Source organism: Aptenodytes forsteri, unplaced genomic scaffold (genome assembly GCF_000699145.1).
Source record: "Aptenodytes forsteri isolate BGI_AS27 unplaced genomic scaffold, ASM69914v1 Scaffold61, whole genome shotgun sequence".
NCBI lineage: Eukaryota > Metazoa > Chordata > Aves > Sphenisciformes > Spheniscidae > Aptenodytes > Aptenodytes forsteri.
Window position 1 is genome coordinate 427,314 of NW_008794443.1, and position 27,926 is coordinate 455,239.

General features: G+C 43.7%; 1 protein-coding gene across 1 annotated transcript in view; it reads left to right on the plus strand.

The window, feature by feature from the left end:
• Positions 1–27,926, plus strand: part of SPEN (spen family transcriptional repressor) — a 67,933-nt gene that overhangs the window by 1,076 nt on the left and 38,931 nt on the right. The window contains exons 2-3 of the mRNA XM_009289569.2: positions 18,099–18,419; positions 21,744–22,220. Coding sequence (XP_009287844.2) covers positions 18,099–18,419; positions 21,744–22,220 — 798 coding nt within the window. The remainder of the gene's footprint in view (positions 1–18,098; positions 18,420–21,743; positions 22,221–27,926) is intronic.

The following is a 27,926-nucleotide window of genomic DNA, read 5'->3' on the forward strand; positions in this document are numbered from 1 at the left end:
GTGCCAGGCGGTCTCCAAAATGGCGGCGGGGCCCCGGTTGGGGCGGGGGGGAAGCTGGGGTCACCCCGGGGGTGCGGGGAGGAACCCCCGGAGGTCTCCTCCATGCTCCTGGCCTGAGCTGCAGCAGCAGCAGCAAAATCCCGTCCTGGCATCATCAGCACTCAGGAATTCCCCTATTTTAACTGAGCTTCACCTTTTTATTTTCTCCCCTGAGCCTGGAATCGCTGCTCCGTCCATGGCAGCGCGCGGGATGGTGATTCTGCATTCGAGGTGGTTTGTCGCGTCCGTCAGTCCAGGTTACGTGTCCCAGCGTTGTACAAAGGCAGGGTTTTCGGGGAAAGAAAACCCGCTCCGGGGTTGTTTGTTGCAGGCATAGCTAGCTGAAGGAATAGGCACTCAAAAGTGGAAATTTGACATTCCTGGGTCTTATTTTGTCCAGTCCTCCTCCTTTTGTAAGATGTATTAAAGCAGGAAAAAAGTTGCTATGGTACTGTTGCTTAGAGATGGATGGGAAAAAATGGCAGGCGCTGAATTGTTAATTACCTTTTTTGGTTGTTTTTACCTTTGTGAGTTTCCATCAGAGGTTTGGGAAGGAGATGTGCAGCCAGGCAAACCCCCCCCCCCATTTCTGCAATTTGTCACGGTTTTTCAGAACTGATTTTTAACCGGGATTTGTGTGTTCGGGTGAGGTTGATCTCATGCAAGTAAACACAGTTAAAATATGCTTCAAAACATTTGGCTGTGGGTGCAGGTACTAATGCACGGAGGAAATGACACGCCGCCTCCGTAGCCCTTTTGGGGATGTAAACACCTGAATATTTGTGGCTGTGAAAGGGGTAAAGGGGTATATGTTGAGTCGGGTTTCAGGCTCGATGTATAGGTGCTGTAGGTGGACAATGGAGCAAGGCTTCCTTTGTATGCTGGTACTCGCCTGGGGGAAGGGACACGTTACACAAGGATTGCATGGCGTGGTGGGTATGTGGTGGAGGTGGGATGTGGAAGGCTCCCTCCTTGGAAAGGACAATTCAGTTTGGAGAGAAAGTCTTTTCAGATGGAGCTGGGCTTGGCGAAACCCAGTTCCCACCCATCCCCCAGCCTGAGAATAGGGTGAAGAGCATGCGGAGAGGCTGAGCCACGGCAGCAGGAGGAAGAATTTGGGGGAATATCACTTAAAATCGTAGCTCCGAGGGCTGGGGAATAGTGTTACCTCTAAAGCCTCTGTGCAACCCACAGGAGTGTTTGTTTTTCCACTTTGCTTAGGAAATACTGTGATTTCCATATTAAAGCCTATACGCAAGCGGTCTTGCTGTTGCACAGTCTCTGCTAGGGGCAAGTTTGAGAAACACAACCATTTTCTTTCTAAAGAAGCAAAAATTCAAGGAAGACTCCTAAAACTTAAAACCCAGCAGATGTATTCAATGTGAGGGGTTTGCTGCTTCCCCTCTCCCCCTTCAATTAACCAGTTACTGTGGGAACCTTGCTTGGGTTTGCAGTCTCACAAGTAATTCTTTTAAGGGATGAATTTAGATGAAAGAGGCGTTTTGCAGAAAGTGTATTTTTTTTTTTTTTCAAAACGCTCCTGATTGGTTTTGTTTAGTGTGAATTGAAATAACACTCTGTGCTTATGAATTCTCCTCTCAAATGAGAGAATATTGCAGCTGGTCTCAAAAAGCGCTGGCTTATGTGAGCAGTGTTACTCTTTTTCCTTAAAAGCCCTTTTTTAAATCTATTGTCTTGATATTAAAGGGGATTGCAAAAGAATGATTTTCTGTGCATTTTAACAAGTTGAAATTGTTACGGGCTTTCTGTTTTGTACCCAGATACTCCCTTTTTAAAAACTTCTTTCTAATGTGCTGTATTTTCTTTCAAATGAGTTATTAAGGCATTCCTGAATACGAAAGCAATCGGTGCCAGGATTGGAGATCTGCTGTTAAGATGGAATAAGCAGCGAATCTGTGTTAGGACATGGGAAATGAGAGCTTGGCGCTCAGGGAAGCGGTGGTAGCAATCATTTGGGTTCACCTAATTAATGCTGTCTTGACTAGCAGGAAAAAAGTCATTCACCATCATTGAAACAGATGCTCGGCAGCTTGCAGAACAAGGCGACTAAATATAGTAACAGTTGTCCCCAGCACAAGTGCTGGACTTCCATCTTCCTGTTCCCCCCACCCAACGGCCGCCCCTTCCAAATCCCCCCCCCCCCCCCGTGTTTTCTTCCAGTTATCTGAAAGAACATGGCTTTGTCCTTTTATTGGTGTTTTAAAGGGCAAGAGGAGTAAAAGCCTCTTAATTATGAACCATGTGACTTTGGTATGCCATCTCCTATTCTGTGGGGGAATTAAGACATTCAGAGAGGCAACCAAGACCAGGAGAAGCGCCGGGCTTCAGGAAACAAACGTGCTCCTTTAAAATCGCTAGAAATAAGTTGCAGATCCGAGCAGTCTTGGAGAAGACAAAATAACTGTTAAGGTTTCTTTTGGGAAAATGTGCTTTTCTGGCTTCACCTTGTTCTGATCTCTGTTTTGAGTAGATGCATAGGATACCTTCAGGAGACGTGGTGTGCATTTTAAACACAACTGCTCTGAGGAGTTGCTCTGCAAAAAACTGGCATAATGGGGAGTGCATGTTTGTTTTCAATAACTTCTAGAAAACATTTGGTCAGTTCACAAGAAATTGTTTTGTCTTGATGGCTGGGAGTGTGAATTCAGCCTGGGAGCGTGAAATCTCCATGCTTTCTGCTCTGTACATCACCGCTACGGACAAAGGTGGGGTAGAGGGATCTTGGTCAGCTCTTCTACAGATTGTGTGCGGGGCAGGGCAGTTAAGATTGCTGCTGGTGTGCTGGCTTTGAGCACTGAGAAGAAAAACCTCCGTGTCTATTTAGGATGATGGCTGCTAGGACAGCACCCTTTCTGTGCCTTTTTCCCACGTGTGACACCGGCAGATCTTGCAGTGCCTTTCCGCGGGAACAGGCTTGAATCGGAAGTAACAGTGCTCCGGTTTTTCTAGTAAAACTCTCAAATATGTTCCCAGGGTTTTATTGCTTATAATAGAGTAATAGTTCTTGGATATCACTTAGGATGCAGACACATGGATGGTTATACTGAATCAACCTTGTGTATAGAATTCTCTATCCAGATGTATTTTTATTTTAGGAAAATACAGAAGTGAGGCTACAGAATGAACTATTCCTGTTTTCTTTCTCGATTCGTATCATTTTTAAGTGATGGTACTTTCATAGATGAGGTACTAGCCTTTTTAGTTCAGAGCCTTTGAAGGGAAGGGGAAGGCAAAATTTACGCCCGTGCTTTGCTGAAGCAACGTCTAGAATATTGGGCAGTATCGGGACTTCTTTGTGCTGCGTTTTACAAATACCTCCAGTAAGGTAATCTTAGTTTTGCAGAATATAAAACCCAAGAAGATGATGGGAGGGCGTTTGGTTGGGGGATTAGGGCAAGGGGGTTAAATTAATTGCCCAGAATCAGAAGGGAAAGAAAGGCGTGGAAAACACTTGGTGAGTCCTGCCTGTTCGAGTCTCGGTCGGTTCCTAGTGAAAGTCAGCCCTGCAGCAGGCATAGGTTAATCGTTTGGGTGGCTAACTGGGGAGATGGTGGTGCTGGTTCTGATGGTGGCTCGCGTCTTTGTTTTCCGCTAGACCCCCTTAAATAGTTCTGATCCTGGCATAAATTCACCGAGCGCCATAAAGCAGCACAGGCATCACCTTTGTGGTGTACCGGGGTGTTATCGAGCAGTGTTTGTCTGCAGTCACCTACTTCTTCCCCTGAGACTGAGTCACGTGGAGGACGGCTCCTCAACAGTTTAAGATTCATGAATCCTCCGGCTGCTCTGGATTCTGTTCTTTGCATGCACTTGAGGTGGCGGCTTGTTGACGCCACGCTGGCCGAGGAAATGCCTATATAATTATTTCAAAGAAACTTAATGAAAAGCCGCGAAGAGCATAGATTTGGACTAAGCTTCTATTAAGTGTTTTTATACGCTGAGCCCTGTTAGAAAGATAAGTTGATGTCACTTGGTTACAAAATTCTGTCATCTGCTGAGCCTTTCTGGCATTGTTTCTTCTCTGAAGTTTCTTCAAAGGTCCTGGCTGTGTTTATTTGTCATTTAATGAGAGCAGCTTCTGTTGTCGCTGAGAGCCGCTCCAAAGTGGCGTTGGCTTTTGGTATTTCTTGCCCTTACTCTAAATTCCTTTGGTACGATGATAAAGTAGTCCTAGTGCCCTTTCTCGCAGATTGCAAGAAAGCAGACTCACGTGTTGAGAACTTACCAGTCCTTGTGAGGCTTATGCAGGTATTAAATCCATTCATCAAGTTAGAACAGGTGGTGAGAAAAGGCTTAAATTTGTTTTGTGATAGCCTTGTTGACTGTGGGTTTTTTTTTTCCTTCCCCTCGCTTTTCATAGGACACAAAGTCATGCCAAGTTCTCCGGCAAATGACCTTATTGCTGTCTTAAGGTGTGTCCAAAATTAGGTTGTTGTCTTCGCTGAGGGCGAAGAGGTGCTAGCTGGCTTTTCATAAAAAAGGAAGTAAATATCCAAATGAGTAGAGGGCAGGTTGCAGATTTTGGACGAGTCAGTGAGTCAGGATGAACCTGGGGCTCCTCGGGAGTTTTGTTTTCATGAGCTGAAGTGTCGCAACTGCAAGCTGTCTCGCTGTTGCGGTGGTTTCACACTGTTGTCAGCTTGTGAAGAAGAGGAGGAGATGCCTTCTGCACACAAAGATGCACCTGAGAAATAACGACTACCAAAACAAGGTCTTGAAGATGTTTGGGAAGGGGTAAAACTGAGGGTCACCCCTCTTGGCTGGCTTTAGACTACTAAAGGTTTCAGAGAGTTGCTGGCAACAAGGGTTTAAGTTGTCAAGCTGCTGGGGTGGATATGTTCTGGTTTTGGTAGCTACCAAAAATAAGCACTTGTGAGATATTTTGCTTGTGTTTTTTATTAAGTTCAGTGAACTTGCTGAGGTCTGAGAATGCCCTGAAACCGAAGACTGCAAGGGCAAACATTCCTAAACAATGAACTGAGGAATAAACTAGAAAATATGATTACTCTTCATAATAAGATTTTGAGTTTAGCTGCATCTTCGGCATGCCGATTTAGAAATCTCGTGGGAGGAATATGAGCCTGAAGATGGAAATTCACGGTGTACAACCAGCCTCGCGGCTTACCTTTGCACAAGTCTTTGTAGTGTTCCGAAGACTATTTGAACAGTTAATGAAAATCAGACAAAAGCTGCTTTTTTTTTTTTCCGTTGGCAGAGCTAACAAGTCAGTAGTGTTTCCCACTTTGTACACGTTGGGGTAATGCAGGAGCTTTTGCCTTTCTGGCTGCCTGGGGAGTAATGGCAGCTCTGGTCTCCTCAAGTCTGAAAAAATGTCTCCAGTGCTGTTCTGCAGTGATATATTAAGATGTGATGATGGCTTCTGTACGATGAATAGAACACTGCAACTGGTTTGGTTTCTGCATTTCCATAGTTACTGTTTAACCTGCTAACACTGTGTAATCGTCCTGTGCAACCTGTAAAATCCTGCAGTGTGAAGATAACGTGCTTTAATAAAAGAATAAACATTGTTACAGACTTTTCATAAATACACCAGGATATATTCCAGGGCCTGCTGCAATCTGATCTGTTAGCAGGATAGACTGAATATGAAGGCAGTGTCCCTGAACTCGGTTGAAACAACATCCTTCTCAGGACGGATTTTTTGGAAGTGTGTCCTGTAGCATTGCATGTGGCTGACTCTGTAGTTTGTATATTCATGCCTTGTCCGAGGTCCGAACGTTCATGGTGACTTGGGTGAGAATGCAGCAGAATTCGGATGTGAAAGGAACATCAATTTTCCGCTCAGACAAACTAATCATGGGAGAAGAGCAGCAGTCTGTCTTAATGACCACTTTCTGTTTAAAGACTCGAGCATCTTTTAAGAACAAAAGGGAGCTTTTTTGCTTCCTTTCTCTTCCCCTTTTTAACTAAGCTTAGCAACTTAAAATTGAAAGCACCTTTTTTTTTTTTAAGCACACTTAGATCTGAAGCGTGAGCTTCCACATCTGATCAAAATGCCCTGAACGTGCTCTCATCTCAACACTGAAAAGCCAGATAAGTCCAAACATCTCTGGAAGGAGCGTGAATAGATGATCTGCACCACTGTCCGTTGGATACACGTGGCTCTCCCTACAGATGGAGACAGTGCTAACTTGTGTGTGTATTCTTCTTGGATATCCCTCTATCCAAATAGAAGAGCTTGCATGTCTTTTGTTATCCCCTGATGTGGTAGGAAATCAGAGCTGGGTTCAAACCAAGTTCTTGTCATGAAGGTGATCAGGTACCCAATCAAAACTGGGTTTGAAATGATCTTTTAGCTCAATGAAAAGACTACTGCCAGATTGTAAATTTTTTTTTTTTTAAGCAAGTGGTGAATCACCTTCAGTTTTTCTCCAGGTACAAAACTGAGCTGGTTGTGTTTTCTGTCCATGGGATTCACTGAGAGTAACTTAATGTCCCTGTCACAGATTTCCCCAACTGTGGTGTACGTGTCTTTGGTGAGATGCTCGCCACTTCCACGCGGCACAAAGCACTGAGCTGTGGTCCATCTGCTCTTGCTGCTGGTGTGAATACCTCCCGTCCTCATTAATAGTGAGGGCTGCCAAAAAGCGCATAGAGGCTTATTTAAATGTTCCCTCTTTAGGCTTTCTGTGGCAGCTGTGGGTGACCTGTAATAGTTAATGGGGCAAAATAAGAAGAATAAATTGCCAAGTTGTATGTTTAAAGTAGTCGTCTTTGGAGGAAAAAAGTCTTCCGGCCTCATTAGCATCCTAACTGTGAGGAGAATAAAAGCTCAGGATGGATAAGTATCTCCCTTGTATACATAATCAACATCTGATTTAATTTCAGGGGATCTGTGCTTGTATGTGTGAGACACTGCTTTTGGAAAGCCAGCTAAATACGCATGTAGACAGCTAACAGTCTGCACAGTAACCTCATTGTAATCAGAATCTAAATAAACCTTTGGTCTTTTTCTTAACTTGTTGGAAGTATTAGTAGCAGAGAAGCTTTGCTACATTTAAAAAATAAAAATGACTTCAGCACTGATGTTGTAGATGATATGCTGGTGGCGGGTATGGCGAGATACGCTGTTTTTTAGCAGCAGCTGAGCTCCGGAAGCATCTCTTCCTCTACATCCATTCGGAGATTACAGTCCCTCGGTTGTACTGGCAGTGCGTGCTCTTCCCTAGCTCGTGTCAGACTAATTTTTGAAAACAAGCATTTAAAGGTGAAGCTGCTCACTGAAACGGCATAAAATTAGGAAGCAGCTTTCCTGGTGGTTACGGTGATGTGCCCAGTTGTGTTGCAGATGGGAGGGTGTATCTGGCTGATCCTTAAACTGCAGGAGGAGCCCTGTTGGTCTGGTAGTACCCATGCACCTCGAGATAAGGGTCTGCTGAATTCTTTGGTATGGTGAGGCCTCCTTTGGGTCAGCTCGTAAAACCGAGGTGGGAAACCTCACCCGTCATTGCGATGAAATTCAAGCTAGCCTGTTTTCAGCTTGGCTTTGCAAAACCTTGAGTTTGAGTTGCATCAAAAGAAAAGCCATTAAAATCTGGCTGGCTAAGGAGCTCAGTTGTGGAAAGTTTTAAGCTCTCGCCTGTGGAGAAACCGCCTAGAGCGCAGGTAGTCACTGCAGACAAAACACCTGAGTGTGTGCCTGGCTCTCACCGGGCGCTTGTCAGTGGGGAATATTAGTTTCCTTGGGCTGACACCTGGCTCACACCGAGTATTGTGCTGCCAGTTGGTGTAGTCACAGGAACAAGCACTTTCTCCAAGGTGATGGTAGCGGTGAGTCACAAACCAACGAAATAACATTTGCACATCTGTATTTGGGTGACTGGCTGGTGTGGCAGGGTGGGGGCGGGGCTCTCGCCTGTGGAGAAACCGCCTAGAGCGCAGGTAGTCACTGCAGACAAAACACCTGAGTGTGTGCCTGGCTCTCACCGGGCGCTTGTCAGTGGGGAATATTAGTTTCCTTGGGCTGACACCTGGCTCACACCGAGTATTGTGCTGCCAGTTGGTGTAGTCACAGGAACAAGCACTTTCTCCAAGGTGATGGTAGCGGTGAGTCACAAACCAACGAAATAACATTTGCACATCTGTATTTGGGTGACTGGCTGGTGTGGCAGTATGGGAGCGGCTGGCCAGCTTATGTACAGGGCTTTGTGGAGGAGGCTGGGACGGGCTGGGAACGGACTTTTTTCCCTCCCCGGTTTCAAGATCGTAACCTTTTAGGAGTAGGTGAGCTTTTGGGGTTGGTGACTTGACTGTGAGTGCTTGGATCTGTGGCTGCTTTCGATCTGAAATTAATTCCAAGTTGTCGAACCTATTGGCTGAATTGAAGCCGGTCACTCATTCAAACGGAGTTGTGATTCAAGGGGGAAGAGCAATCCCGTCACTTGGGATGGTCTAAGAGACTGCAGACAAATAAACTTTTTTTTTTCCTGAAATACCATTTTCTGGAAAACGTACAAAACCTTGGAGAAGAGGTTATAAAGTTTGTGTTTGACTAAAGAAGTATGAACCAGTGAGCACCAAGACTTAAAAAGCCTTAAGATGATACATATTTAAAGTACTCTGCAGCATGGCAGGGAGACCATAATGTTATGACTCTGCATTTCCCTCCATCTGTTGCCGAATACATGCAAAGCAGGACTTGGAGAAGCAAAACTGAGATGGGGAATTACCCTTTCACGTAAGAATGAAAAACTTGATTAATCAAGAGATTCTCCTACAGTTGCGATGCAGCGCGTTCTTAAAATTGAATCCAAACAAATCCTAAAATCAGTCACACAAAAGAACAGGCTTGAGCGATTCCTCTGCAGAAAGCATTTAATGTAGCCTATCACCACCGGTATTTTTGAAGCAAATCTGCAGATTATGCTTTAAGCTGGAAGAAAAAATGTCCTGGAGATGGAATTCAGCGGCTCTGTGTCTAGCATGTAGTAACGTGATACCGTGCATCTGTGTAGGTTGGAGGATAAAGAATCACAGCGCATCGTACTTGATACAACACAGCTGAACATGCAGAGTTTCTACAAATTTTTATAACCTCTTCAGGCTTCTATGAATAGTCGTATTTATGCTCATCTGCTTGGAGAGCAAGATTGATGTGATCTTGCCATGCATATATATCTTCCCTAATCAATTTTGAAGCTGTTAGCTAGCTTCTGCTAAACTTGAGGGCGAAGGGGGTACTCACAGTCTCAGAGATACGACATTCCTTTGAGTTTTGTGAAAACAAGCAGTTTTAATAGAGGAGAGAGACCTGATTAGCGGCCCCATGGAGAGAAAAGCTGCAGCGAGAGTGCAACCCTTATTAGACATTAAAGAATCCACATGGGAGAGAGGTGTTCCTGACCGTGGGAAAAGCTGCAGTGGGAACTGGCAGTTATTGGACGCCGGAGAATTCGACCTCAAGACATGCATCCATAAGAAATGAGTCTTCATTATTTCTGCTTACAAAGCCACTTTGATTTCTTTTTTTTTTCTTTAATAAGGTATATACCAATAAGCCCTGCTGCGGATGCTGGCATGCTTCTCCTTAATTGTACAGAAGTGACAACTAGGAAAAGTTCCTTAATAACAGCTTCTGCTTCTTTTCTGGCTGGCTGAGGTGGCAGTGCGAATAAGAAACTTGTATCATTCAGCTACATTTACGGAGCTTTAACTTGGTGATTTTGCGTTAAGCCCTTCATTACAGTTCGGTCAAGATTTGCCTTCTGACTGCAGCCTGCGGACGGTCTGATGCAATGCTGGGTTCGCCTGACGTTGCAGGCAGCGGAACTGCTGACTTGGGTGAGGATATTAAAGGCAGCCCAGCTAGATGTTGCTGAGGACAAGCTGAGGCGCTTTTTTTTTTATCCATATAGCTTCAAGCTATCCCAGCGTCCAAAGCATGGATTCATCTCCCCCCCGTCGTCTTTGTCAGGTTGAAATGTTGCTAGGACTCCTTTTGCATGCTGTTTCGTGTTGTGGGGGTGTTGCAGTGGAACAGATTTGTATCTCAAGGAATGGCTGTATCTATATTCAAGTTTCACCTGATGCGTACACACTAGAACAGCTTATCTGTGGCAAAATTTTTTGTCATGGGGTCGCAGAAAAATTTCCTGCTATGTTGACTATTGGAAGAAGTAGTTGCTACTGACAGTAGCAACCGTGAATAAATGGTTTTAAATATTCTGTTTCTTCGCTCTCTGGTGGTACATAATAATTTCATTTGTATATTAATACCTCAGCAGCATCCAAACGGTGACTTTGCAATAAAGACATAAATAAAATGTCTTAATTAGGAATCGCTCTTACTTTGTGTCTTAAAATGGAGCATTCAGCTGAGCTGTAAAGCAAGAAGCGAGTGCTTATTTCAGCACAGAGTTATCTACCGGACTATCTGATATGTCGAGCATGTTGCTCTTAAATAACAGAGGTGTCAGAAGTATCAGTGAATGTGCCTGTGCTAGCTTTTTAATTTCCTACTTTGTCATCTCTTAGGGAGGGATTACGAGCGTAGACAAAGCCCTAGCTGTTTTCGGTGCGTGGCAGGAACACGTGCTGTATCTCATTAACAGACCCCCCATTTGTAGTCGGAGTTGGGAGGTTTCCCGTTGAGTGCCGTTGGGGGCTAAAGGGAGCTGCAAAGCCTAGGAGTGGTCTGGGTTTGAGTAATTTGGGTGGTGGGGCAGGAGGGGAGAGTTAGGAGCATCGTGTGAGGACTCGCCCCAGCTGTCTGACTGAGCTCCGTAACCTGGTTGACGGTTTCTGCTCCTGAATGTTGAGGTTTCCCTGAAGATCTTTATTGCTAGGAGGAGAGCTGCGGAGAATGCCCTGAAGAACGTCGTTTTTCTCCCCCCAAAGGTCGCAGAGCCAATAAAGATCACTCTAAACAGGTTATAAAGCATCTCAGATTGCAATCTAGAAAATTACGGGAGCTTGGTAATTAGGGCATGTTTCTGAATCATTGCTGTCACAAGGTCTGTTCTCGGTATGGCTTGAAAACCAACGCTCCTTGTGATACGAGGAGCTTTTATTTTGCCTGGCTTCGGGAAGGTAAAGGTTTTCAAAGCCTTGCGTCGTGTAGCTTTATTGCTTGCTGATGAGCTTTCCTACTTGTGATCATCCAGAACGCTGTCCCGGCCGCTCACGATGGCTTATCGTTACAGAAACAGCAATTTTGTGCCGAGAAAAGTAGAATTAGAGAGGCATTTAATTTGTTTTATTTTTAGCTGTCTTTAACACAATGTAGCAGCTGGAGATAAGGAGAGCCAATACCATACATTGCATCTCCTCTAGAGGCTGCTGGAAGTGCTCCATACATTGCTGGCAGCCTTTGTGCTGGTACCCTCGTCCCGGTGGGTTTTGTCACTTAAACCTATTTCTTCAGAAAATCGGGGGAGGATCATGTGTTTGGAGGAGTGTTACAAAATGTTGCATTCGGGCTCTTCAAAGGGGGGGGTGTGTGTGTGTATGTGTAGTAGATAAACGTTCACAGTATTTTCACCAAAGTCCTGAAGAGCTAGTTTTCAAATTTCAAGATAAAACTGAAATACGTGTGGGTTGATGTGAGGGATTTCTGATGTCCTGAGCGTTCTGGCGTGCCAGCTCCATGCAGAGCGTGGTCTGGTGCCCTTGGGAGTGAAGGCTCCTGCCTTCAGCCAGCTTTGGATCGAGCCCTCAGTAATGAGACATCGCATCGAGTTGTTCACAGTAAATACTGCTTTTGGTCTCCCTTAAGCGCAGCTGTTAGCAAAGGCCAGCGGCTGTGTGTACGTTGCCATATTTGTCATTAAGCATTTGAGATACTGTTTGACAAATTCTCCGGGGTTGAGTGACAGCACTACAAAGACAAGTGATTGTGGCTCATGGGGTGACAGTTCCCCACGTTTGTTAAAGTGGATTTTAAGTGCAGTTTTCCAGGACTCTGGAATTCTGCTTCTTGTTTCTATCAAGATACATTTCCATTAACTTGCATTATTTTCACCCCAGCCCTGTGCACACGCTTCTCTATGGTCTATCTTTGGTTTTGCTGTCTGTTATAGATCAGTTACTGTATTTATGATAGGACCCAAACCCAATAATGCAGTCTGTGTGTTTTTGAGTATCTTTTGTTTAGATTCCTTTATTCTTCTGTATCTGTAAGCTCTCAAGTCTTCCTTCCATGCTAGGCACAGGATGACATTGTCAGATTTTGAACTGGTACTCAGCGTTACTTGAAGCAGAGTGTAATTCCAAAGACTTGTGCCGCTCAGGTCTGAAGGTGGTGAAGTATGTGAATATTTTTCATGGCAAGTAAAGTATGTGGCTATAATGAATATGAAGCATGGAACATGGTGGTATGCAATTTTCTTAGGCCAAGCATGTCATAACTATTATACGGTATATTTTACTTATTATAGTAATGGCCTTGTTATGATCAATTATAGTGCCTTATTCTTTGCAAATGCCTCTGTAAAGACACACGTCCCTTTGCGCTACTGGCTTAGGAACTTTTACAGCGGTGGAATTAAACGCTGCTGTTGGTGGTACGGGAGGGAGAGTCGCTGTGCAGTTCATGTCGTGAGTTGGTGATACTGGAAGCTGGCGCTCAACTCGGAGCAGGATTTCTTCAGGATAGCTGTCACCATGGCTTGGTGTCCTGCTGCTGGTAAGACTGCAGCGCAGTGGGTTTTGCTGCTCTTCTGGTGTGTTATTTGGTGTGTTGCATGGATGGGAAGCAGATGCATGTACTATTGCGGTGGGCCAAGTTCTTGGACTGTGAAATGGATGTCCATGATAGCAGAAACCTCCAGAACTGATGTTAATGGAGTTCAACAGACGTCGGCAGCCTGGCTAAAAACCCCTGTGGAGCTGGTGATGGCAACCTCCTTTATGGCAGCTTTAGTATTTGCACATCTTGCGTTTCCCTGTGCCTGTATCTGGAGCAGGTCTGCTTTGTGCAGGGGGAAATACAGGACTATGGTAGCCCCTAGCATGGGGTATCGGACTGATTTGGAGTTACAAATAAGGAGAAGAGACGCAGACATCTGGAGAAGTATTATTTCAGGTCACATTATTTTGTTATGAAATAACAACAAAGCAAGAGGAATGCGATTGGCCAAGAAAAGCTTCAAGCTGTGCGAGCGTTTTACTGAATAATGCAGGCTGGGGCTTGCCTGGGTTATATAATAATGGAGGAGGAAGGAGTTTGAGCGTGGCACGGAAAAATCATCCCTGCTTTTCAGATGGCTAAAGATATCTGGCTTTAGTCAAAGTGAATCCGAGTGAGTCCAGAATATTCAGATGTCCTGCTGTATCAGGATGTCTTGTCAAATCATGCTCTTAATGAGCGGTGCAGAAACAAGCACAAAAAACTCCTGCGTTATTTTTGATCTTGCAGTGTGTCTCGCATTTAGTAGTATCTGGAGCGTAACGTTGTGCTGACTTCTAAATAAAAATACGAAGTATTTGTAGACCGGGATGTAGCTGGCATTCAGAAGTCTGCAGTAATGAAAATGCTTGGGTATAAAAGGTCTTCACAAGCTCAGGGGGAGATCAACGTGAGAAATAAGGAGGTAATACGATTTGAAGTGGGATTCAGTTTAAATTAAAAAAGCTAATCTCCCTGATTTCAACCTACCCTTTCCTATCGTGTCTATGTCATCCCGTAAAGATCTTAATCAGTTTGTAAAATACTGCAGCTAAATGGTAACATTTGCTTACTAAACATTTGCTGGCCGGCTCTCTCATAGTCCATCCTTTGTTTCAAATGCTTTTGCTTGGGAACAGCAGAGACTGTGCAGAAAAATGAATGTTTGGAGTAAACATCCGAGGTGAAACAGTTAATTAGTGTGTCTATGTCATCCTGTAAAGATCTTAATCAGTTTGTAAAATACTGCAGCTAAATGGTAACATTTGCTTACTAAACATTTGCTGGCCGGCTCTCTCATAGTCCATCCTTTGTTTCAAATGCTTTTGCTTGGGAACAGCAGAGACTGTGCAGAAAAATGAATGTTTGGAGTAAACATCCGAGGTGAAACAGTTAATTAGAAATGGAAAGGCGAGGGTGCCGAGGGTGCAGGTACCCCCGTGCAGGGAAAGCTGTAGGGTGAGGGGTGACTTAGGCTTTGTCTGGGTGACACGTCGCCCCTGGGGAAGAGGAACCAGCCCGGCTTTGCATTGGCGGAGGCTGCGTTTCCCAACCCGGCCACGCTGTCTGCCGGCATGGGAGGAAGAGCTGGGGAGGAGGAAGGGCTGGAGAGCGAGGGAAACATGCCGAGCAGCCATGCCAAGAGCCCAGAGACATTTCAGCTGCTTGATTATAGAGGTGCTTTGATCTACAGTGAATAAACCGATAATGCTTAAATTATGAATTCCTTTTCTTTGTCTGAAAAGCTGGATTAGCGTGGCTTTGTTCGAGCAGTGATTATCGAGCAACTTTTTTTTTCTGAAAGGGCCGCTGGATCTGTGTTTACAGCTGGGTGCTGCGATCGTGCTGTGCTGGTGGAGGGGCTCGGTGACATAACAGCTCTCGCACATCCTCGTCTCCTCTGCTTCTGGTTGAACTGTAAACCCCTCTGAAAACACGGCCTCGGCCGCCTTCGTTACAGTACGGAGCTAATGATTAATTGGCATGAGTCGCAGACGGGAAAAGGCACTAAAAAGCCTTGTTTTCGTGAGGGTCTGCGGATTCTGAGCTGAGCGAACACGCCTCTTTTGTTTTCTGTTTGGTCTGCCAGCGATTGTGAAACACAGCCTTCTTGGAAAAGGCTGACGCGCAGGTATAAAGATACGAGGCGAAGGTTGAGAGGAGCCGCTCTGCGAATGTTACCAAAGGTCACGGCGATGCCTCCTCTTGTCTTTTGTCCCCTCTTCCCAGCCCTCGGGATCCGGACAAAGGTTGCTCCTCGGAGCGCGTTCGCCTCCATCTTGCCTTAACGTGCGATCCGCGTAACGAAACGCAGCGTTATCGTCGCCTCGCCTCCCCCGGCCCTCCAGAAAGTATCGTTTTTTTCTTGTAATGTATTACTCTGCTGCAGTAAACCCGTCTGGTGATGCAGCACTGCAGATCTCCCCTCCTCTCCCCTCGATGCGGTCCTCCTCCTGGCAGCATCTGCCAAGACGGGAGCAGCTCGGAGAGACGCCAACGGGTGGGGCTGGGTCGGATCACCAGACAGATTAATCTTCACGGTGGGGGACCAAAGGATGTGTGTAATCACAGGACCACGTTGGGGCAAGGAAAATGCAAACCTTCCTCTCCCAGCAGCTGTCCTTGAGTACTCAGGGCTCTCTCCTTCTCGGCTTTCTTTCATCCCCCCCTTATGCTCCCTTTCTCCTCCCCCCGTCTGCCTCCCTCGCTTTCAGCAAAGACGATTGTCACAGATTATCCTCGGGGCTCGTCAAGGGTACGGTGCAGGACACCAAAGCGCAGCGAATATTTATGTAGCTGGATAACGGACGGATCAAAACGTGCCGTCTCCGAGTGGGATGATTTAGGACTGTGGCTGCAGTGGAAAACAGTAGTAGCCTCCCCCATCCACTTCTGATTTAGGAAAAAAAAAAACAAACAACTTTTTAGTTAATGGCAACCAAAGTACACTTTTCCCAATATAAAATTTAAACTCTGGCTGCAAGAGTTGTGTGTTTGCTGGGTGATTTTGTTGGTACATGGGGAGCATATTACGTTGATGTTCTGTATCTTCTGTGCTTTCTGGGCAGCATTAGCTCAAATATTTGAACATTTTAACCCATTTCTGGATCTTCTGCAGCAAAAGAAAAATAATGGAGGTCTGCGCATATGTTATAATAACACATACATGTTATGATTTCGGAATGCGGAAATAAAAGAATTGTCAGGATGGTGAGTGGGAAGAGTCAGAGCTCATTTCTGATGTAACTGGCAGGCAGCACTCATGCAAAGTAGACTGTGGTGATTGCAGTCAGAAGGTCAATTAGGATTTTAGGTTTTTTGAGTAGTGCTAAGATACTGTTCCGCCCCCCTACACCACCCCCCTCCCCGAAGATCGTAGGCAAAGTGTGGGCTTGTGTTGCCAGAAACCAAATGTGTAAGCAGTGAGCAAAAGGAAAGTACATGTTCTAACCAGTCACTTCTGTAACTACATTATTTAGAAGAAAAACTCAATAGATATGAGAGTTAGAGCACTCTGTGCTATTGCAACATCTTTCCTTTGCTGTCTGTAGAGCACCGGCACTGAAACGCATGGTAAAGGGTGATGCTAACTAGGATACCTAATTATTTTTCATATTTTTCGTCATGTTCATTCATGGCATGAACATTTTTTCAAATAGGCTCTTTCCTGTTTTCCTTCCCCCTTCTTCCTTTCCTGTTTCTTCTCTCTTTACACGTGCCACATCCAGTTGGCTGTTTTTTTCCTCGCACAAATTTTATTAACCATATCCTTTACTTTTCTGATCTTCCCAAATCTTACCTTCAAGGAAAGATAACCTTATCTAGGCTCGGGAGAGTGCAAACTCGGAGAAGTACCTTTCCTGCAGTACCATTTGCCATTATTTGCTCCTTGCACCTTTTAATTAGAATAAAAAATGACCGGTGCATCAGTTTGGTATCACAGGTTAGGAGACTCCCGAGAATTAAACGTCACCGCGCTGTACCCACGAGTGCAAAGGCAGCAAGCTCTGCTCTGGGCAGCTTAGAGGCAAGAAGGTGTCCCATGGGCGACCTTGCCTTCTTAGGCCCAACTTCTACTGATGGAAAGGTGCTCTTGTTTGTGCACATATTCCGTAATGGACAGCGCGCCATATTCGGTGGAGTACAAACCGGAGGAAAATGAGATCTAAATCCAAACCAGATTATATTTTTATATATTATATATAATCCAACAACGATGATGAAATTTTAAGGTATATTGAAAGCCACGCATAGAACAGTCAGATGGAGGTTCTGACAGCATTTGCTCCTCAGAGAGGCAATTGTATTAGCTTTTTCCTACGTGTATAGCTGAAAACAGCTTTTCTTGTTTAAGATCTGTTTACAGCTGTTCAGCATTGTGCTGCCTTTGTGAATAGACTTTTTTTTTTTGCAATAATTCTTCATAGAGTTTACAAATATTTCTTGATTAGTTTTTTATTTGTGTGACCTTTTCCCGTTTGTCAGTGCATTCAAAAATACGCTTTTTGCCTCTTTCTGTCGTGGATTAACAACTGCAGTTAAAGCCCTTACCTGGTTTGCTAAATCTCCTGGCCGAGAGAAATGAGCAACCAAAAGGTGACCTGCGGTTCTTGGCTGTTTCAAAACATTGCTGTGTTCGTACCTTCCATTTTATCCTTTCTGCTATGAGTTGATGCAAGTCATTTAAAAACATTTTTACATCGTGTTTTCTTGTGTGCACAAACATGTTTTTTTGGGTTTTTTTACGTAGACGTTTACTCATCCCTAAGTGCCCATGTTGCAATTGCTTAATTTAACATACATTAAGTAGGGTGGCATCACGTTCCCATCAGCTTTCCTCAGCGTGCCTGTTGTACGGCTTGGTCCACGGCGGAGGGGGATGTAAAGTTGAACCCCAGAAGCACCCCGGTCTGGGGGTGCCTGTGTCGGCCACGCTTCAAAAGTGTCCTGCGAGGCTGTTGTAAATAAATGGGTTTGAGATCAGGAACGAGGATCAGAATGAAGACTCTTGTTTTAGCGCTGAATGGATTAAATACAGATCGGAGTAGTGGAATTGCTGTGTCAAGGTCATTTTTTTCTTAAGAAAATTGTGGGGATGTCTTTATTTTTACTTGTTGTGACACAGTTTTGTTTTAATTATGTCTTGCTTGTCAGATTAAAAACCAGAAGGGCTGCTCTAATTACGAATACCTTTCTATTTCTTCAGCTGCTGTTGCTCTGTTATTACAAAAAGGGCGATCTCATGGTAGGCTAACCAAAAGAGGAGTTTTGAATACAGTGGTGGAAAGTTTAATGCCGTATGGGACGGGCGAACGGTTTGAAACTGGTGTTGATTTTGCAGGAGGCAATGTTACGAAGTGTGGTCGTCTTCTACCAGCACTAATATATGTGCTCTGCTTTGCTTTCCTTCCAGATATGGACGTGTCGAAAGTGTCAAAATACTCCCTAAGAGGGGGTCGGAAGGCGGAGTGGCAGCGTTTGTGGATTTTGTGGACATCAAAAGTGCACAGAAGGCACACAACTCTGTCAACAAAATGGGAGATAGAGACCTACGGACGGATTATAATGAACCAGGAACCATTCCCAGTGCTGCTCGGGGATTGGATGATACAGTTTCCATAGCATCTCGTAGTAGAGAGGTTTCTGGGTTCAGAGGAGGTGGTGGGGGGCCCACTTACGGCCCCCCCCCATCGCTTCATGCACGGGAAGGACGTTATGAGCGGAGACTTGATGGGTAAGTTCCAAGGTTTCTCTAGGCAGGTATTTTGTATTTGATATGGTGAGAAACACAAACTCGTATCTAGGGCCCCCAGATGGATTTAAAATTTTGGGAATTATCTATGTTTCCTATTTTGGGTTGGAAACGGAAGTGATTTCTATCCCAGTGGCTGGTACCTTGTGGATCCATAGAGGATGTTTTCTGCAGCTGGTTGGATATCTACACTTGAAATAAGGTGGTTTTAAGATGGAAGATTTCCTTTGGCCAGCATCGATATTGGAGTTACTCTTTTCTAGAAGTAATGATTCCATTTCTTGGATAATATTAAGGCCTTGCTCGGATGTATCCCTGCTGCCAGATGGAGCTATCTTACTCTACAACATGTGGTGAAGTTCTCTGTGGAGTATCTTCGGAATACTAGAACCTAAAATTCTGTGAAAGCTTGATGCCTAGTTCTCAGTCCTCACTATACGCAGTTGGTATGTTAATTGGATTGTCACCACAAAATTTCTAGTAGACTTTAATGATGCAGCCCCTTGGATTCTACAGACAACACTTAGCCATGGAAATAACGCTTGGATGGAGAAGACCGAAGGCAGCTTGTGATGTTTCCATTTTGGATCTACATCATTTCCAAGTTATTGGGATTATTCTTTCTGATGGTATTGGCAAAAAGAGATGATGGACATTACTAAATTTTGGAAATTATAGTGTTTTTTTTTTTAATGCTGGGATAAGAACTACTGCCTTGAATTTATTGGATGGTATACAGTCAAGACGCCAGTAGCCATGGGGAGTGGATTACTGTCTAGCCTCTTAAAAAGCTCTTTGCTATTCCACATTAAACATACTTTAGTTTTAAGGATGTGGCGCTAATACCAGTTTGTGGATACGCCAGTGAAAAATGACTGGGCTGGATGGTTACAAAGGCGGCTAGAGGATGCCTGCTGGCCAGCAGCGATGAGTGCCCTCGTGCATTGGGTGATCTTCTACCAGCTGCTTGATTCAGACGTAGGGCTGGAAATTAAAGTAATGGATCTATTTAAGTGCCTACTGTCTCAAGAAAGAAGTCTGGGGGTTTCAGAGTTATGGTTTCAGTCTGGGACTACTTCCTTCCAGTGGAATTTTTTTTTTTGTCTTGTCACTAAGATTTTTTTTTTTTTTTCCTTGTTGGTTCATCTAAAATATCATTTGACACCCTTGCCCATTAAGAAGGTGGATTACCCCTGTAAGAGGGGCCAAAATTGGGGAAGTTATGTTCACAATTCTCTCCCTAGATTTAATTGGGAATATAGGTCGTGTTTCCACACTTGGAAAAGGTTGGTATGTCCTGCCCTGTGTATATTAGCCCCTCTCCTAACCCAAGTCAAACCCTCTCTTTCCACTAACTCCAGTAGTACTTAGTACTAATAGATAAATCAAAAAAGCACTGTAGCCATTAGATTTTCAGCTCTGCTAGCTCCTCTGTCTGTCTTCTGTGTCCTTTTCATGGATGAGGACTTTGTTCTTTTATGTCAGCTATATAGCAGTAACCCTCTAGAAAATACTGCTTTTTCTCTTACCTCATTAAAGCAGCTTTCACTGATTAACACTTTGTAGGATGCTAAATGCAATCATTTATAAAATTGTTGATCTTGGTCCTTCAAAAGGGGGAAAAAAAAGAGACATGTTTCTGTGCCAGATCCTGAAATATCTTTCAAAATGCCATTGTTGCAAGCAAGAGATAATGAAAATAGAAAGGCAACAATGAATTTTAAAGCGGATATATAAGTTAATGACATTCTGTTGCACTGGTTAGGTAGGTTCTTATATATATAATTTGAGAGAAAAAATGCAGGCAAAGAAAACTTGAAAATGAGTTATAATTTAACAACAGAGGGTGAATATATTTAGAGGATTAAGGATCTAGTGATTCATTGGAGAAGGAATGGGAGGAACTTCCTGAGATGCTAATCAAAAAAGAATCAGTTTATAAAAGATACCTGAAATATTTCTGCCATTTTAAATAGAAGACAGACCCGTGATGCAGGAGAGGAGGAGGAAGCACAAGGCAGAATTGGGTTATTCGGATTCAGGGGATTGAAGTGACTAATAATTGATTCTGAAGGAAGAATCCGAGAGAGAAGGCTGAAAAAAAAAGGTTGAAATGTCCTTCATAAGATGGATAATTAAATTTTTAAATTAACTTTGGCTACCCTGACATATTTAGAATTTTGCAAGTATTTTTTAAATGCTGAATGTAATCATTCTTGATCTTCCATTTTGCGGACGTAACTTAGACATGCCGTCCCAGTACTTGTCGAAATTAGACTACTAAACTATTTGTAACGTTCTTTTAATTCACCTGTCAGTTTTACTATCTCTTTATTTGAGAGATCACACTAACTTTCTTAGAACATAGAGCCTTTCTCAATTGACATACAAAATGTTGGAAATACTGAAAACAAAATGGACCTTAGCTACTTGAAAGTAGTGTGCTTGTGAGGATAGAAATTCTGTGATTGCAGTAACAATAGCAGTCTCAACAGACAAAAACACCTAGTGAAAAATTTAATTTTATACTCCTTGCCTAGGGTCTTAGTATCTTTTTGGGGCCTGCACCCTTGCAGTTTAAGTATTCTGACATAAGTAATCAAGATGTTTCTTGAGGGTATGCAGCTTTGACGAGAATTGAGTGTAGCAGTCTGAAAAAAACAAAATTCCCTCTTAAGAGGATGAAATATTTTAGAACAGCAACAAGAAAACCCCTAATTTTCTGGGCCTCCTCTATGGGTTATGCTACCCCTTTTGAAAGCAGCTTCTTACCTCTGGGTCATGCTTTGCACAGAGGCTTTCATGGCTACAGCCCAATTTGCAATGCCATTTTTGCAGAAGGATAATTAGAAGAGCTCCAGTAATTACCAAATTCCAGAAAAATTTTTGAAGCTCTTAAGCAAAAATGGAGGGGGGGGAGGGGAGTTAATTATGATGTCCACAAACATGAAGTTTGTCTTGTTTACTGAATTTAAAAGAAAAAGGAAAAAACCCAACACAATTTAAATGAGGATTCTGCACTGGAAAGCAGTATTTTTTTTTCCTGTGCAGGCAAGATGCTGGTCATGAAAGCCCGATCCTGTGATTAAAACAAAATGATTGCTCAGCTTTATCGTATACAAATATAACTTTGGAGTCAAGTAAAATGTTTTTAAGTTTGTCAGTGTTTGCTTGATAGGTTATTGCTGTTTAGTGGAGAAGCAGTCGCAAAAATAAGTTCAGTGCTGACGTGAATGTTTGCATGATTTGCTTTTAGTTGTGCTTGCCCCTTTCTGATGAAGTATTTTTCCCCCTTCCTAAATGCAGGGCTTCAGATAACAGGGAGCGTGCTTATGAACATAGTGCCTATGGACACCATGAGCGGGGGACGGGAGGATTTGATCGGACGAGACATTACGATCAGGATTACTATAGAGATCCTCGAGAGCGGACTTTACAACACGGGCTCTATTATACTTCTCGGAGTCGAAGTCCAAACCGTTTTGATGCTCACGACCCCCGTTACGAACCTAGGGCCCGGGAGCAGTTTACATTGCCCAGTGTGGTACACAGGGATATCTACAGGGATGATATTACACGGGAGGTACGAGGCAGAAGGCCAGAGAGGAATTACCAGCACAGCAGGAGTCGGTCGCCGCATTCGTCCCAGTCCAGGACCCAGTCCCCGCAGAGGCTGGCCAGCCAGGCGTCCAGACCCACCCGCTCCCCCAGCGGCAGCGGATCCAGGAGCAGATCTTCCAGCAGCGACTCCATCAGCAGCAGCAGCAGTACCAGCAGCGACAGGTAAGGTCACTGCGGGTTGTTGCCCGACCCAAAGCGACCGTCCCGTGGGCTTTGCGGGTCGTTTTCTGAGGCACGGTGAGGAGTTGTGAGCCCAGGCTGTGGAAATAGAAGGTGTTTCGTGGCAAAGCATTATTCATTGATGTAGAAATAAACCGGCGTGAAATGTAAAAAGACCAAGTTGGCACGAAACAGATCCGAGGGGAATGCTGTTGCCGTCGTTAATTATTTTCCATGGTGGATCTGCGCAGCATCCGTAAGGGGCTGGCTAGGCAAAGCACAGATGTAGGAACACGAGGCCTTGCTACGCCCCTGGCTGCTGCCTGCGTGGTTGGAGAATGGGGTAAATATTTTATTTGCCTAAGTGAGGGAATAAGCAAATTTTAAGGTCGTCTACTTTTTACAGGACACATTTTAAAATACTTGGGGAAACGATAAGTAGTATTGTCCGGTTTCCTCTCATTCCCTATCACCGCTAACATTTAAAAGGTTGATATGTTGCCTTTCCATTTTTTCCCTGTGGCCTCGCAGCAAAAATTGCAGACTTGGAAGAATGGAAAAAAAAAAAAAATCCAAGTATGCATTTCCTAGTGATACGCCTGTGTCCTTGGTTCTGTAATAGCCATGGTAGTTCTGTATTTGTGTAGCTTTGTAAACTACATACAGGGGGGGAGAGTACTAGAGCTAATCACTGGATTTCTTTTAGTAATTTGAAAATTCATGTTGAAACGTCTCTCGGGTATTTAGCTTTTTAAGATTAAATCCACCCGAAGAGTGGAAACCAAGAAGCTGCCATTGTACCTGTAAATGTTTTATGCTCTGTTTGGTGACGAGCTCTGCTCTTCAGAAGGGTTTCCAGAGTTGGAAACATTTCCTTTGCATACCAGTTCTTCTCCAAAACTGAAAATATTCATTAAGTAAATAAGTACATCAGTATAATAAATACTTAGTGTTTGATTATCACTATGAATGGAATTTTACCACTGGTAACTCTCTAGTCAAGGTAATTATTCTCATAAAACCTTACCTGCTTGAACATTGGACCTTCTGGAAGGGCTAGATGGGCTGACGCTGGGGAGAGTGTGCAGAAGCGAGGATGAGGAAGTTAGTTTCTCCCCTTCTGATTTCCCCACCCCCCCGATGTCTAACGAACCGTGCAAAGATTTATTTACTCCTTTTAATTATTGTTTTCTCCTCCTGGATTTAGAAAGCCAGGTCCTGTCTTGGCTGGAGAGCGGGTGGAGAGAGAGGCACCTCTAGAATACTTGAGACGACTTTTAGGCTGCTTTAAAGGCTTGTTTGTTTATTTCTAACACCTCTCACTCCATGAGATCTTAACACTTAGGTAAAGACAACCCTTTGCCAAAGATTTTCACACTTACTACGACTTAAAAGAATTGGTGAGACTTCCAGAGGTCTCAAAAAAACCCCTAGAGAAGATGAATTGAAAGGAGGCCTGGTTACATTTAAAGTTTCAAAAAAAAATCCCAAGCAGGCAAGAAAATCTCTCTTTTGGTTCTCCTTTGCTCGTTGCAGAATGGACAGGAGGGAGTCCAAGAAACTCGTAATATTTATAAAATGTCATTGTTGGGATGTCGAGACGGGATGAAATACTGCTCTGCATTTGAGAGGACTAAATATGATCCCACTGGAACAAAGTTTGAAGATGTAATCAGAAGCAGCGTCTGCTGTGCTTTAGCATTTCATTTTCTTGGCAATTTCTAGTTGTAGTAATGGAAAACTAGATGATACTCTGGGAGGGAAAGGGAAATAAACTTTTTTACTTACTAATACAGTAAATTCAAATTCAATAGAGCAAGTAATAGAATCTGGTGGATAATATATTTCATTTTGAAGGATCAGAAAGGAGTTTTACATGTTTCTAAGCAATGACTTAGATATTAATAAACATTTAAGCATATCTTCACTTTGTAAAGCAAAACCCCACCTGGCCTTGAAGTCTTCTAAAGCACAAGCGGACTTTCCTGTTTAATTTTTAACATACTTTGAATTTAGCAATGTAAATATGTAAGCCCCTCATACCCTGCGGTGAGCGAAAGCTACCTCGCCCCCTTTTTAATGGTGAGGTGCTCCCACTTGCTGTGCGATCTATTCAGGTTTCACATACCCAGACCAGGCAGAAATTTATTTGCATCTCCATACCCTGGGTAGTAAATTCTGGCTGTGTCATCCCCGGATTGATTTCCCAAATTCCGTATCTAGTTTTCATTTCTAGAGTGGGATTTCTCTGGAATAACTAAGGACGGTTCGTTATTGTCTGAAGAAGAATTGCTCTTTGCAATTTCCGTAGTATTTCTCTGGGATTTTAGCAAGCTGGAGATCCTCTTCTGGCTTTATTACAAGTGGAAATGGCCGATTTTGTGACACTGTGAGATTATTAAGGTCTTTATGACACTGAATTCTTCTGAAATTGTACGTCTTGAAGAACTTTGTCACTCACGTCTCGTCCTGTCTGTCTCTCAGCTGGCGGGGTGGAAGAGGCAAAACATGTTGTGTTCGCTCAGAGAGGTGGGTCTCTCACCCACGCTCCTGTGAATGTTTTGGGGACAAACGCTGGAGCCTGTGGAAACCCGTGGGTGTTAAACACTTGTGAGAATTTTTGTGCGTAGCACCGTCCTTAAGGTGCTGTGAAAAACGAGCAGAAAGGTGGTGAAGGAGAAGCTTGGGCTTTGTTCCTTGTGGTTTCCAAAGAGCTGTGTGAAGTAAATAGGACTTTCATTAAAGGGAGATGATTTTCCTGGACAATAACATGAGGAAAGATGCTCCACAGCTTGTTTTAAAAAAACAAAAAAAGCCTGTATTTCATAAAGGTTCGGAGTTTGTTGCATTGGATCTCAGCTAAGCTTCGCTTTAAATGTCTATTTGGAGGCCTTTACAGGGGGGGTTGTAACGGGAACTGCAAAGGAGTAATGTAGAAGACCAAAAAGAACACGGTAAAAATAAACCATATTCTCTGAAGCAGGGCTTTGTTTGTGGTACGTTGTGGCCTCTCAGAAGTTGCCCACCGGGCTGAGGTGGGGAGGCTGGTGGATGTGAATGCTTTCTGCGGGAGCCGCTTTCTCCGATGGCGTCACCTGCGCGGATTTGAGGAAGAGTTTGTGTTTTGAAGTTGTCTTAATGTGAGATTTCTCATTCCCCACCCGTGTTACCGAAAAGGGTCGTTGGGTTTTGGTTTTTTTAATTGCCTTGAAAGCGTAAAAAACCCTCGAAAATTACATTTTAATTTTCTGCCACCAGAAGCCTTAATTTCTCCGTTTTGTTGATTTGAATGCGCACCGCAAATGATACATTAGCAAACATATTTTCTGTACTGTGTCATGGAAGAAGCTGTGTGATCCCATAGGAAGCAAACCAGATTTTGTTTGTGCCCTGCCCAACCTCCTGAAAAAAAATCCCTCCCCCCCCCTTTTTTTTTTGTAGAAAATGATCTTTTCTGGGCTGCTTGTCAGGGTGTTCTAATGCGCTAAAAAAAAAAAATTCTGTGCGTTTTCATTCAGTTTTGTAATGTCAAATGGCTTTACACATTTCTTGCTGTTCTGTGTGTTAGCGTTTATTTTTAAAGCTTTGCTGCAGCGATGTATTGAACCACATGGCACTGAGCAGTGGGACGTTTTGCTCTTAAAAGCCGGGCATGCGGCGAAGTACCTTGTTGAGACGGGATTTAAACTTATTTACAAAATCCTGGCGGAAGTGTTTGACTTCCCATAGGTGATGTCCAGAATGTGAAAGTGTGAATGCCGCATGGGTATGTGTGTGTAAATTTACAGATAAGTGACCCGAGATTTCCTTTTGCCTTCTTTTTTAATTTATTTTTTAAGAGTGCTTATTCAGTTGACTGATGTCGAGGATGCTGGAGGATTTACTAGTTGGATGAATAATTTCCTATAGCTTGGAATGTAAAATAGATCTTGCTCTGGAATTAAAAAAGCAACTTCAGCTAAGATGCAAAGTGACTTTTATTTTCACCAGGATTTAGAAGAGCATAGTCATTCCTGTAGTGTGGAATTAAAGCGATGGTAAGAAGTTGTACATACAGAAGTCTGGAAATGGATTTTTTTTTTCTAATTGTGATAGTTATACTTAAAGTTCTAATGACAAGTGGGCAAGGCTTTCATAAAGTAATTAGAGATTGTTTTTTAATTTTTGATTTCTCTGTGATGAAATTCTTTCTGGAGCAGTGAGTTACAGTTGGAAAGGAATACGTATGTGTTATTTTGTGTGTCTTAATATTGAAATAAACTGATGAAAAATACTGCCAAGAGAATTTTAATCATGGGAAAAACAGGCTCCCTGAAACCTCCCATGGAGGCTCCAGTGTATTTTACTTTGTCGGGAACTTTCTTAGCTTGTTTAAACAACTGAAGGGAAAGTAGAAAAAAGTGAATTTAGTTTCATTACATAATGCAAACCTTTCCCTACCATTGTCTTCATGTCCTCTTTCCCGCTTAGTTTGTTGGCCAGCAACTGATGAATCCCACTGGAATGGGATTTAGGGGTTTTGAGTGGGTTGAGAGATGCCTTTGCTGGGGACAGCTGAAAAATCGGGAAGAATGAGGTTAAATGTAGCTGTTCAGTCTTTAAGAATCTGTGAGATGGCCTTTGCTGATGTTAAGTAATTCCACATAAATTTTGCACTGTAGAGATCACCTCAATATTTTAAATCTCTTCTGGTAGGACAACAGGGTTGAGCATGCGCCTGTTTGTATGGGAAAAAGAATTAGGCTAAGATTAAAAAAAAGAAAAATGCATAGAGTAGGAAGCCTCCTTTTCAATTACCACAAAGGCAACAGTAAATCCTGTAAGAGTCAGGTGAAACACCTAATCTTTACCTTTTGTTCACGTAAAGCCATGTGCTGCTTTGATGTTCTCTCTGTACAGGGAAATGTGAATTAGGGAAAGGAAAATTAAAAAATCCAACTCGGATATTCCCAGGTTTTTGTTACCAACTGTTGAGCATTTTAACTTTGTTCTTTCGTGTGTTTCTGTTCATGTCAGCCTGCGCTGCTTCTCATCTAAATATAACGTAGACCATCCTCTTAAACTTTTTTTTTTTTACCCTTGGGAGTATATCAAGTGTCTTGAAATTGAGCACAGGCAGAAAATTTTCAGATAGCTTTGAAGAGAGAGGAGATACTTTTGTGCTGAAGAGATTAAAATACAGAAAGCAAACCTTTATACCCTCCCTTCTCAAAAACGGCCGAAGACGACTACCTGTACATGCACGCACACGCATGTTTACATACAAATAGATCCTCCTGTGGAAAAAAAATGTAATATATCGCCCGGAATCTAAGATCTCCTCGCAGCTGGCGAGCAAATGGTGTCTCCGTCCCCTTGGGACGGGAACCAGCGACAACCCGTCAGTCACCTCAGCCCGGAGGGAGGCGAAGCCGCGCTCTTTCGCCCGAGCGCCGCCGCCGAGCTGCTGACAGAGCGGCTGGGGGAGGGCGCCAACTCGCATTACCTCATCTGTATACTCTAGAGTAATCTATTAAAAATGTGCGTTGCATAATAGATTTTTATCTCGCTCTGAAAATCCGCCGCTTTAGGTCGCCTCATAGCTTCTGGTGGCGGCGGGAGCCCGTCCCGGCGCTGTAATGGCGGCACGGTCGGGGCGGGTCGGGAGACACAAGGCGGCCGGGGACGCGGGGTGTTTTTAAGCGGGGGTGGTTTCCTCGCCGCGCCGCG